The 13,720-nt window shown below is 44.2% G+C and overlaps 1 protein-coding gene across 1 annotated transcript in view; it reads right to left on the bottom strand.

Moving 5' to 3' along the window:
• LOC137430878 (anoctamin-1-like) overlaps window positions 1–13,720 on the bottom strand; it is a 210,907-nt gene that overhangs the window by 118,660 nt on the left and 78,527 nt on the right. The window contains exon 4 of the mRNA XM_078782360.1: window positions 4,801–5,130. Within this exon, the coding sequence (XP_078638486.1) occupies window positions 4,801–5,130 (330 nt within the window). The remainder of the gene's footprint in view (window positions 1–4,800; window positions 5,131–13,720) is intronic.

Genomic DNA, 13,720 nt, shown 5'->3' with positions numbered 1-13,720 from the left:
GCTGACCTCGGAAGGATCACAGGTTGAGTCAACCCCCATGGCGTTAATTTAGCGATCGATCTGGATTTGAACCCAGGATCCTAGGATCCCAAGCCGCACCCTAACCGCTCAGCCAACACCAGGCTAGGAAAACATGGAGTAATGGGAAAAAAAATCACAGACAGGTCGATGGCCTCTGTTGTTTTTGTATCACATCTATGATGATAAAGACGTTGGTGATATTATTATTATTATTATTATTATTATTATCATTATCATCATTATGACATTGTATCCATGATCTAGATCACCATGTAGTATCACAGAAGTAAATAATACATCTAAATTTCGTATGGGATATTCAACAAATGCAACAATCATCTGCTTTTGTTGTTTGAAACATAAATATGCAACTTTGTTAAAGTTTGGAAGTCACAGGCCAAGTATTACCCATTTGGTTCTATGACACACACATGCTATTGTTTCATGTGCTGCAAAATTGGCTGGTCTGCATCAATGCCACAACAACACATTTACTCTGGTGTTTGCTACGCCAAGACTGAACATGGTCTATTGATGTCCCCATGACGTGAGCACATATTTTCTGTCCTTTTGCCAACATGGGTAAACTCATTTTCTCCTATTTGTAAACGGGCCTGGTTTATCCTTTCTTCGACTTGGTTTATCTTGAGAATCAGAAATTAAAATGAGAAGGTTGAAATTAAAATTAGAAGACTCAATTAGAAGAAATTTCAGTCTGAAATCACTGATGGAAAAATCGCCAGGAAATTTAAATGTATACGGTGGTATGGCATATTTACCCTAATATTCACCGATTGGCTGATTTGTGATTCTCGTTGTCATTTACCTATGCAATTGGCTGTCCCATTTCAGCACGCTTCAACCATTCAGTGAACATTATCGGAATTATTCGTTTTGGCTTTGTGATACTAGACCAGTGGTACAAAAAATTCCTTCATCAGATCAAGAACTTCTTACAAGATAATCGCATCTATATAATAATAGCGTAAGGACTCGACTTTGTTATCCCTTTTACGCCGCACTCAGTGACCCAATGCCCACGGCACTAATGGATTTACGATCTACGAACCGCGCTCTTTGTTTATCACATACAGCCATACTCGAAAAATCTGAATTAGCCGACATTGGGGCCCAAAAGCATCCGATTAACTGCCGATACGACGCCATCTTACGACGCCATCGTATTGGCGTCTGCTGGGCGAAGGCGAAGCAAGCCGTCCGCTGATTGGACAGACGAAGGCGAAAGCAAGCAGTCCACTGAGTGGACAATCCAGAGCATGCATTTGTGCCGGTGTCGGCGATCGTTGTTCATATACGCACTCTTCATTCTCATCTTTCTTCCTAACTCTTACTCGGACAAGCAAATCCCCTATGCCATCCATAATGGTACACTCTATCCATACACCACATCCTCCCTTCCGTGGATGTTCCACGGGTTTCGGCTGGTTAATAATAATAGCATAAGGACTCGACTTTGTTATCCCTTTTACACCGCACCCAGTGACCCGATGCCCACGGCACTAATGGATTTACGATCTACGAACCGCGCTCTTTGTTTATCACGTACAGGCATACTCGAAAAATCTGAATTAGCCGACGTTGGGGCCCAAAAGCATCCGATTAACTGCCGATACGACGCCATCTTACGACGCCATCGTATTGGTGTCTGCTGGGCGAAGGCGAAGCAAGCCGTCCGCTGATTGGACAGTCGAAGGCGACAGCAAGCCGTCCACTGAGTGGACAATTCTAGAGTGGTGCTATGCCGATTCCTATTACGAATCCATTCATTTTTCAAAAGTATATCGTAGCGTTGTCATTTAAGTAGATTGCAATAAATACGTTGTTCATATACGCACTCTTCATTCTCATCTTTCTTCCTAACTCTTACTCGGACAAGCAAATCCCCTATGCCATCCATAATGGTACACTCTATCCATACACCACATCCTCCCTTCCGTGGATGTTCCACGGGTTTCGGCTAGTTAATAATAATATGACTTCCCTTGCAAGAAACTTCGAAGCAGGTGGTGGCCACATCCTGTGCTATTATCAACAACTTAGGGTTGTTTGTCCATACTCTATCCTTTAAAACTCCAACATCAAGCCAGGGAGCATCATGTACCATATTAAAGTATTTGGTTTTGAATCAGCCAGAGTTCAGAACTGCCAACCTCCCAGACTCAGAGCAGATGCTCCAACCATTACACTACCAAGTGTGGTTAATTATACTTTACTAGAAGCACCTACTCCCTATGGGATAGGTTTTGTTATTATCCTTATTCAAACGTGTAATTCAAAATACCTCTCCAAAATATCTCTTGCTGTGGAATTCAAAACACCTCACGGCACTGGACCGCCAAGACCACCGGCAAAGATAAAAACACCCCGATGCATTAAATGCGGTGATGCTGATCCTATGTAGCAAGTCTGGATGTAATCATTCCAGAACTATGGAAGATTCTAAAACACATGGAATTCTAAATGGGGTAGGGAGGGAGAGGGCAAAAATGCAAATGGTGTCTTCTGTCCTCAAGCCGGAAAGCTGGGAGCAACAATTTACATTTATTGCCGCATCTGATGCAATTGAAATGCTCTAATGGTGGCGAAGTGCTACATTTGAAACTGTTTGTGCTATATATTAGGTATACCGGAAAGTAATGTCGTTTTTCAAAGAGGAATACACAACTTTAAAAAACGACATTACTTTCCAGTACACCTAACATGTAACTTTTTGATGCCATGGGTCCATAATAAAAAATTGTCTTGCTGTCAAAGTCAGTTACCAATTGCAAATTAATAGTAGGGTGTTTTATTTATTGCTAGCAAAGATACCTGGTCTTGCCAGGCAATGCCAGGATCCTCCTCCCACCCTGTTTCCTCCCTCCTCCCTCTCCCCCACCACGCCCACATCCCACCCTTGCCCCTGCCTCCTCACACCCCCACCCCTCCACCTTTTCCCTCTTCCCACCTCCAACCTTTCCCTTCCTCTTCCACCTTTCCCTTTCCTCCTCCCACAAAGGAATTTTTGCAGGGTGTATATTTGGAGAAATTGGCTAAAGTTGTAACCTTTTTCCTTCAAAGTTTTCCTTCGCCCTTGAGATAATATAACCGCCATAAACACAGTAAAATTAATTTTTAATCGATGTATGGGTTGTGTTTGTACTATTTTTCGGTTTTTGAATAATTAACGATTACCGGTAGCGCTTTTTTTTGGAGGTCACATGACTCCTTCTTCGCCGACCATACCGATCATTGTGTCATCTTAATTAACAGTTATTTTTCACATCTGATACGATATTTGATGATCGGAGCTCACCATCTCACCAAATATATAGGTACCGGTATCCGGGTTGAAATCCGAAAAAAATTGGGCTTTTTATAAAGCATTGTATGTATGTATGGACATGTCTTTGGATATGGTGACAGGTGGTGGCTCGTGTGTTTCTAAGTTATGAATTATGAGAAAATGGCAGTTTAAAGGAGGAGTAGCGCCACAAACAAACAATGTCTCATTTGCTTCTACATTGAAGATAATATTGCTCCAATCTTCGAATTTGAAAACTACAGCACCGACAAAGCGATGTATACAGTGATTCATAGTTATGAATATCAGGCATTCTATGATATGAGTGAAGAAAGTGACAAAATAAATTTTGAGTGCTTTAGCGCACAGGAACTGTTGCGGTCTATTCCAAGTTTAGGCATATTTGAGCAGGCCAAAACAAAATGGCGGCTTAAGACCCCTGATAAGTGAAAGCGGGCTGAAAATGATGGCAAACTGGCTGAAAAAGATGTCACACTGGCATCTTGGTCGGGCTTTTTTATGATGAGCAAATTCATTAATTATCTTCAAAAGGACTGTTTACATTTACACAAATACCAGTTTTCATTCATGCACTTTACTTGCATACTAAGGGAACCTTGGAATTCCCTTAATGTGCATGCAAAGTTTTGAGCTGCTAAGTTTCATGGTTTTAGTGTTACGGACGAGGCACACGCACTGACATTTATTATAATAAGATTATAGATTGATCAACAGTACTTTATTAATATTTTATTTTGCATTTACACTTCAAGATGAGTTGTTTGATTGCTTAATTTATCGAACCACTAGAAATAGCACCTGGCGTTGCTGGGCATCTCAGTCACTTTGTGCCGGGAATATGAAGAAGGGGATTGGGGGAAGAGAGGAGCGGGGGGGCAGGGAAGGGGAGAGGTGGGGAGAGGAGAGGATGGAAGGGAGAACGGAGGGGGAAAGGGAGAACGGAGGGGGAAAGGGAGAGAGGGGAGGGGAAAGGAGAGAGGAGGGCAAGGGTAATGACAGTTAAGTCAGTGAATAGTTTGAAAATTGAGTTGGATAGGTATATCTTGAGTTGGATAGGTATAGGATTCCCCCCCCCCCCCCTTCCCATGCCTCCTCCCCCCAAGCCCTCTCCCTTCCACACATCTCCCTGCTCTCAAATGTTGTGTTTGTGTGCTTCACCTTCTCTCCCCATCTTGTTTTCCGCTCCCGCTTTTTGTGTGTTTTGTTTGTCTGGTTGATTTGTTTGTGAAGTAAATGTTAGCTCTTTCACGAGCCTCGATTCAGTATACAAAAAAAAAAAAAAAAAAAAAAATCTGGAAGTTGGGGCATGGTGGAGTACTAAGATATTGTCATGATTGCACAGGTTTGCTGGTCATAATGGTCTAATATTGCATTAAATTTCTTTGTATTTTCGAGCATAATCATTATAATTAATAGATGTCAAACAAGTATCTGCTCCTCTCAGTGATTCGCACCTCTTCATCTTTTTCCAGGTGGAGGCCTGCTTCAAGAAGGTGTTTCTCAAACTCATCTCGTCGCCGTCGCTTTTCTCCATCATCCTCAGGAGAGCTTTCACTCACAGGACCATCTCCGACCGTCTCCTCTTCATCAATTGACCCATACTTCCCCTCTTCTGCATCCACACTTTCATCAATATTTAGATTGACTCCAGCTGAGGGCGGAGGCCTAGCCTGGCGATATCGATAGGTCAACACAAAGTCAACACGTCTTCTCCCATCGTTAAAATATGGACCTGTACCTTCAGGCCCGGAATGGTGTGCATGTGGTGGAAGGATGTCGAACATCTGTGGGAAAATGGAGGAGGTTAAGGAACGCAGCAAGAAGGGTTATGACATAATATAAAGGGTAAGAATTCAAATAAGAGCGTTGGTTCAAATAATTTCTAGTCAAAGTCTTGGGTAAAAAAAATAGAAGAAAGATTTGTGCTGGAATTGGGTCCAATTGTCAGTTTCTTGATGATCCATTAAAATAAACTTCTTTTCTCTGACTTTCAATATCAACTCAATTTACTCTCTTCTCCATCAAATTCTCTCTATAAATCTCTCTATTTCTTGTTGTATGAGCATTCCGGCACCTGTATTGTTAAAGCACTTCTCAAAGAGCCAAGTAGCCGCCATAATAAACTTCAAATAAATTAGATGGATGAAACAGGAAAGTATCACAAGCTTTAGGGACAGGACAGGCTCATAATGCTGGGATTGGGATGAGATCTGATGTTTGCGATCGATCCTAGATCTTTGAGGGTATATTTGCATGCTTTGAGCACAGGTGGGAATCAGAAACCATTCAAATAAAGTGAAGTTAATTAAATATGGACGAATAATTAATTGAATCACCAAGTACTTGTAAGACATGGAATTTTCATTCTGAACCCCTGGATAATTTTGGCAACTAGCACTGAGTAAAAGGTTAGCAAAGGGAAAACAAAGGGGAGTTTGTGGAAAACTGAACTCCCATATTGGAGCCTCACTGATGAATCTCAATTTCCCATGAGTAATTTAACATTAGAACCGATGAACCTCAGAATTTGTAATTTGACCAGAATGTTTGACCAACTTTAAGGAGCATGCTCTGAGATTATTACATTCCAAAAGTGTATATTCCATCTAATAGGTGTCCATGGTCAGAGAAAGGGTTCACCTTCAGAAGGATTACAATGCTTAACAACATCAATATCAGCATTGAATAAGTTATGGAACAAACCCAATATTAAAAATATTTTGTAATTGAGTTTGTTGTTATCATCATTATTATTGTGCACCACAGTAGTGTTGATGATGTACCACAAGGGGAGATAATTAGACTTAGCGTTTTTAACACTGTACGTAACCATTACATTCCTTTTGATAATAAATACCCAACGGGATGTTCCTTCAACACACAGTGAGATCCCACTAATGGCCTGTAAGATCTAAGTGCTGGGGAAATGTGGGGGTGGTGAGGGATGGAGGGGGGTTGGGAGTGTATGAGATCCTTCCTTATATCAAACACTCAGGCATTTATAAGTCAGACTCTCAAGATATGTATACTACATGGCCAAAAGTATGCGGACACCCCTTCTAATTAGTGAATTCGGCTGTTTCAGGCACACCCATTGCAGACAGGTATATATAATCAAGCACACAGCCATGCAATCTCCATAGACAAACAATGGCAGTAAAATGGGCCATACTGAAGACCCCGTCATAGGATGCCACCTTTCCAACAAGTCAGTTCGTCAAATTTCTGCCCTGCTAGAGCTGCCCCGGTCAACTGTAAGTGTTGTTATTGTGAAGTGGAAACGTCTAGGAGCAACAACAGCTCAGCCACGAAGTGGTAGGCCACAGATGCTCACATAAAGGGACCGCCGAGTGCAGAAGCGCGTAGCACGTAAAAATCGTCTCACCTCGGTTGCAACCCTCACTACAAAGTTCCAAACTGCCTCTAGAAGCAACGTCAGCACAACTGTTCATCGGGAGCTTCATGAAATGGGTTTCCATAGCCGAGCAGCCTAAGAACACCATGCGTAATGTCAAGCGTTGGCTGGGTGGTGTAAAGCTCGCCACTATTGGACAAGAGAGCAGTGGAAACGCGTTCTCCAGAGTGATAAATCACGCTTCACCATCTGGAAGTTCGACGGACGAATCTGGGTTTTGTGGATGCCAGGGGAACGCTATCTGTCCTAATGCATAGGGCCAACTGTAAGGTTTGGTGGAGGAGGAATAATGGTCTGGGGATGTTTTCCATGGTTCTGGCTGCCAAACCCAGATTCGGGGAACCAAACCCAGATTACTGGAGGAGGTGCTTTCTTAGTTCCAGTGAAGGGAAATCTTAACGCGACAGCATAAAATGACTTTCTAGACGATTGTGTGCTTCCAACTTTGTGGCAACAGTTTGGGGAAGGCCCTTTCCTGTTTCGGCATGACAACGCCCCCGTGCACAAAGAGAAGTCCATACAGACATGTTTTTTGGAGATCGGTGTGGAAGAACTTGACTGGCATGCACAGAGCCCTGACCACAACCCCATCGGAAACTTTTGGGATGAATTGGAACGCCGACTGCGAGCCAGGCCTAATCGCCCAACATCAGTGCCCGACCTCACTAATGCTCTTGTGGCTGAATGGAAGCAAATCCCCACAGCAATGTTCCAAGATCTAGTGGAAAGCCTTCCCAGAAGAGTAGAGGCTGTTGTAGCAGCAAAGGGGGGGACCAACTCTATATTAATGCCCATGATTTTGGAATGAGATGTTCGACGAGCACATACGGGTGTCATGTTCGGGTGTCCACATGAAGCAGATGATGCAGTCATCTTTGCAGAGATGCTGGATATTCTTATGGGGGCCTTTCAGGCACTGATTGAGGTGGCGGAGCCGCTGGGATTATGGATTTCCTCATACAAAACCAAGATGCAGGCTTTCATTGACATATTGGATGCTGCTGTCTTGTCTGTGACTGTTTGTGGTGAAGATGTTGAGGTCACAAAGAGATTTACTTACCTTGGCATTGTTATTCCTGTCTCCGCATGTTGTGAGCCGGAGGTTGATAGACGTCTGGGTCAGGCCTGGGGAGTCATGGATTCACTGGATCATGGGGTGTGGAGCTGTCGGTATCTATGCAGGAGGACGAAAGTCAGAGTCTTTGAGTCCTTGGTGCTTCCAGTCTTGCTCTACGGATGCGAGACTTGGACCCTTACCAAGAGCCGGAGAATGAGACTTAACTCCTTTGGAACCGAGTCTCTTCGGAGAATCCTTGGCTTTCGCTGGTCGGACTTTGTGTCCAACGAGAGGTTGCTGAGAGAGACTCAGATGAAATTTGTTTATTGTATGGTCTGTGAGAGTCAGCTGTGGATGTATGGCCAACATGTGGCTTGTTTTCTGGACGCTGATCCAGCTCACCAGATACTCTCAGGAAGGGAGCCTCGTGAGTGGAGGAGGTCAACGGGCTGACCGCGAGCCTCGTGGTTGCAGCAGATTGATCGGCATCTCAAGGAGATAGGGATGGGCCAGGCATCAGCCTGGGAGATGGCCAGACAGAGGCCCCTGGAGTACTGTCGGAAAGTGGATGCGGTGACACGCTGCTCCGGCGCATGCTCTCATACCTGACCTGACCTTACCAGTGTTCTGCCCGCTGAGCTATCTGGGCAACCCTGACCAAGCATGAAATTTCCCCACACATGTGATTGCCACTCTCTTTCCATCACTGTTTCGGGGCACTCACTGCCAACCATAGGAGTGCCAAAGGACTGCTCATGAGAGGGTCTTCCTCCAATGGGGGGGGGGGGGGGGGGAATCCATGTCTGCTATTACAAACACCACTGGGGGTGTAGAAACAATTAAATAAATGAACAGGATTATATAGCTAATTAATTGACATATGTGGGAAAATCACATGCCCAGACCAGGAATTACACACCCAGACTTCTTCAATATCAGGCTGTGGCTTCTGATCCTGTCAATGTCCTTTCTGCTGACAAATTCTTCTATTTCGTCTAATCCCTTCATTAACTCAAATATCTTTACCACATTGCCACACAATCACCTACTTTCTAATGTAAAAAGTCCCATCTCCTTCAGCAGCCTCTCATTGCTGAGTCGAGTGAGGCCCATCATCAATCTAGTCACTATGTTTAATGCTCTCTGTGGCAGCTCCTTCCTTTCTTAGACTTGGTGACCAACACTGAACACAATGTTCCAGAAGACGCCTCACTAAATTGCTGAGCAAAGAGCAGAGCAGAGTTTTACCTATAGATGCCTGGCACTATGCTGAGTGCTCAGTTCCCATCCATTACCATCCCAAGATTCTTCTCATCTGTCACACACTCCAAGTCTGAACACTTGCATTACATAATCACTATTTTCCTTATTCTTAACCATCCCCAGCACCTTACATTTCCTTATATTAAACTGCATCTGCAAATCGTTTATCCAATCTATGAAAATATCCAGACTTTCCTGAATTTCATCGCCCACTTTCCCCTCCCCCCCCCCTCCCCCCTCATCTCTCACAGCCATTCTCTTATCCACCCAATCAGGAACTGCCTTATAGAACTCCAATAAATTTGTTAAACAAGATCTTCCTTTTATTATTATTATTATTATTATTATTTATTATTACTATTTATTATTATTTTTAGTCATCATTATTTATTTATTTATTTATTATGTTATTTATTTATTAATTAATTCTTCATTATTTAATATTCATTATAAATTTATTATTTATTTTTTATTCTTCTTCTTATTTTTTTATTATTATTTTATCTATTAAGTCCTTGGTGACTAACCTTAATTCGTTTGAAATCACTGAAATAGTTTCGCATGTAATCCGTAATTAACGCCTTAAACATTTTACCCACAACAGAAGATAAACAAGAGCGGCACTCGGTAGAATGTGTTGTTACGGCCTGAAGCACACCAAGCCAAGCCTTCAATCACACTGTCTTTATTTATGGATTATCACATGAAAAATCTCTTCCGACACATAAAACAAAGAAGGGAGAAGAGAGGGAAAAACGAGAGTAGGCCAGTCAAGAGTAGGCAGGTCCAAGAGTAGGCAGGTCCAAGAGTAGGCAGGTCCAAGAGTAGGCAGGTCCAAGAGTAGGCAGGTCCAAGAGTAGGCAGGGCCAAGAGTAGGCAGGTCCAAGAATAGGCAGGTCCAAGAGTAGGCAGGTCCAAGAGTAGGCAGGTCCAAGAATAGGCAGGTCCAAGAGTAGGCCCCAGGGCAGGCCCAGTGGTAGGCCCCAGTGCAGGCCCAGCACGAGAGGGTAGGAGTAGGCAAGTCCAAGAGTAGGCCCCAGGGCAGGCCCCAAGGCAGGGCCAGCAGTAGGCCCCAGGGCAGGCCCAGCGGTAGGCCCCAAGGCAGGCCCAGCGGCAGGCCCAGCGGTAGGCCCCAGGGCAGGCCCAGTGGTAGGCCCCAGTGCACGCCCAGCACGAGAGGATAGGAGTAGGCAGGTCCACGAGTAGGCCTCAAGGCAGGCCCAGTGGTAGGCCCCAAGGCAGTAGACATACGGCAGCAAGAGTTCGATCAAAGTTACCCTTCAGGTAGAGAGGCAGCTGCAGGGGGTTGATCCGGCATACCCTTCAGGTGGAGAGATTGCAGCTGGAAACTCTACAACACCCGAAAAGGCACTCCGTCATGAGCCCTCCTCCAAAATGGCCCCTCCTCCAGAATGGCCCCTCCTCCCTCCCCTCCCCATCCCCCTCCCCTGCCCCCTCCCCCTCCCCCTCCCCTTCCCCCCTCCCCCTCCCCCTCCCCTTCCCCCCTCCCCCTCCCCTTCCCCCTCCCCCTCCCCTTCCCCCTCCCCCTCCCCTTCCCCCTCCCCTTCCCCCTCCCCCTCCCCTTCCCCCTCCCCCTCCCCTTCCCCCTCCCCTTCCCCCTCCCCCTACCCCTCCCCCTCCCCATCCCCATCCCCCTCCACCTCCCCCTCCCCCTCCCCCTCTGAATCACCTTCCTGGCCCCTCCCCTGCCCCACAGCCAATCAGAGGCTTTATACACATGGACCAAACCACTTGGTCTAACTCACTTGGGGGGAGGAAGAAAAAAAAGGTCACAGACCGTAACAGTGTGCCTCAGCCCAGCTGAAAAGTTTTAGTTTTGTATCCCACTGAGAGGTCGGATCTGCATCTGTACCATAACAAGTACAAAAAGTTTAAATTAAAACAAAAGCCGCGTCGATGTTACACAATGCCTAGATGCAGCTGTGCCTATAACGTCGATGTTATAGGCACAGGACATTCCTATTGATTCGATTACTTGATGTTATTTTTGTGCAAAGTGAAAATATATCTCGGCAATTTCCCGTGTGTGGCGACGAATTTTTAATATATCTCGGCATTTTCCCGTCTGTTATTTCAGACTCGTTATTTCAGACTGTTATTCCCGTGTATGACTGACCATGCCGCGATTTAATATATATATATCTCGGCAATTTCCTGTGTGTGGCGACACGTGAACGAAGCTATGCTCCTCTCTCCACATTATTGTGACGACGTATAAATTAAATATTTCATCGTGACGATTGTCATCAAATGGACGAATTTTTAATATATCTCGGCATTTTCCCGTCTGTTATTTCAGGCGGTGTATGACTGACCATGCCGTGATTGTAAAAAAAAATATCTCGGCAATTTCTCGTGTGTAGCGACACGTGAACGAAGCTATGCTCCTCTCTCCACATTATTGTGATGACGTATAAATTAAGTATTTCATCGTGACGATTGTCATCAAATGGACGAATTTTTAATATATCTCGGCATTTTTCCGTCTGTTATTTCAGGCGGTGTATGACTGACCATGCCGCGATTTAAACAAAATATATATATCTCGGCATTTTCCCGTCTCTTATTTCGGGCGGTGTATGACTGACCATGCCGCGATTTAAAAAACTAGGGCATGCCCGTACTATATATATATCTAAAATTATATCCCCCCCCTCTATTTACATGAAATGGTTTGGTCCAAAGCGAACGGCTTGCGAGTGGTGACAATCCCCCCCCTCTATTTACATGAAATGGTTTGGTCCAAAGCGAACGGCTTGCGAGTACGGTGTTTTTTATCGGACCCGTGGAATTATAGATAGTAGTTTTAATTAGTTTTAAAACATAGTTTAACGGCAACATAGTTTTCCAACGTGAAATAAATGAATACGCTCTCAAATGTGCCGTCCGAGGCAGAGTGTGTTCGCCACGTTCGGCACACGCGATAGCTCGCTGCTCTCTGATTGGTTGAATCGTTTTTTGGACATAGCTCGGTAAGTAATTGTCCGATTAATATGAAACCTTGAAAAGGCACATCCTCGGGTCCCCAGCAATATACCTGGCAAGTTTAAAGTATATCGGACCCGTGGTTGTCGAGAAACAGCGGTCACAGACAAACAAACAAACAAACAAACAAACACACATACAGAGATTACTGGAATTATAGATAGATATATATCTCAATGGACTTGAAGTTACAGGCCTTTGAGAATTCATTTCGTTCTATAAAGGGCAACTTTCATCGGATTTTCTTCCCGTTTTTTTCAACCGAGTCTAAAACTATGTTAGCGACTGTGAAAAATGGAATGATATATCGAATTTGATTTGAAATAAAACTGTGTGAGAGAGGAATACACCACGGGCCTACAAAACAGGCCTCAAAGCTATGCGAGTTAATAAAATGGTGGATATTTGTTTATATGAAGCCTCTCACAAAATGGGTGGAGCTATGGTTCCCAGAATGGGTGGAGCTTTTAGGTTTTGTCTTCTTGCAAGAACAAGAACAAGAAGAACAAGAAGAACAACAACAACAGCAGAGGGCACTCTATTAGCAGCGTCTGCGACGCGGCTAAAAAGAATCAAATCAGCTTGTACTTGACACCTTACACACTCATCCACCAAGTGTTTTTCCGAATCCGTTCACAACTCTGAAATATCGTGGTATACAGTAATCCCTCGCTATATCGCGCTTCACTTTTCGCGGCTTCAGTACATCACGGGTTTTTCTCGCTCGTATATGTAAAATTATATATCGGATTTTTCATTATATCGCGGGATTCTGCGGCCTATAGGTATTTTTATTTTTTTAGATTTTAATTATTTTTGCGGTAAAATAAGCATTTTCTAGCCTAAAAAATTAATAATTATATAAATAAAAATATAACACATTAATTAAAACCTATATTAAAAGAATATTACAGTAAATCGAAATAAAATACGCATTATAAATGAGTAGACAAAGAATCGCGCGTATGGAAAACCAAGCTTGGGTTGCTTGCGCTCGTTTGCCCAGATGATTTCGTACGCGGCACACTATTGGCAGATGGATGAGACGCGACCAATCAGAGCACGCTGTTCAGTATCCTGCGGTGTTGTGTTTTTGTGCATTTTGTGTAAAATTGTGAAGTTGTTTCAAGCCCTACGATGACGGGTAAACGTTCTGCGTCTTCTAAGGGTTCTGGCACTGAACCTAAGCGCCAGAGGAAGATGCTTAATATCGTAGAGAAGGTGAAACTCCTCGACACGTTAAAGGAAGGGAGAAGCTTTGCGGCTGTAGGCCGCCATTATGGGCTCAATGAATCTACGGTCCGGTACATTAAGAAGGACGAAAAGAATATAAGGGCGACGGCAGCAGTGTCCTTTAACCAGACAGCGAAAAGGGTGGTAACTTCACGCAATAAGGCCATTGTAAGGATGGAGTCTGCATTGGCCCTTTGGATCAGTGACTGCAGGAAGAAGAATATCCCACTGGATACCAACGTTATCCGTGAGAAGACCAGGCAGCTTTACGCCAAGTTTGCTGAAGGCGCTGGCGACGACGACCCCGAATCCGAACCATCGACCGCATCTCCCACCAAACCAACCAAATTCAATGCCAGCAAGGGTTGGTTTGAAAAATTTCAAAAACGATTTAAGCTAA

The sequence above is a fragment of the Myxine glutinosa genome, chromosome 7 (assembly GCF_964187855.1).
Source record: "Myxine glutinosa chromosome 7, kmMyxGlut1.1, whole genome shotgun sequence".
NCBI classification, from domain to species: domain Eukaryota; kingdom Metazoa; phylum Chordata; class Myxini; order Myxiniformes; family Myxinidae; genus Myxine; species Myxine glutinosa.
This window is presented reverse-complemented; position numbering and strand designations above follow the sequence as displayed.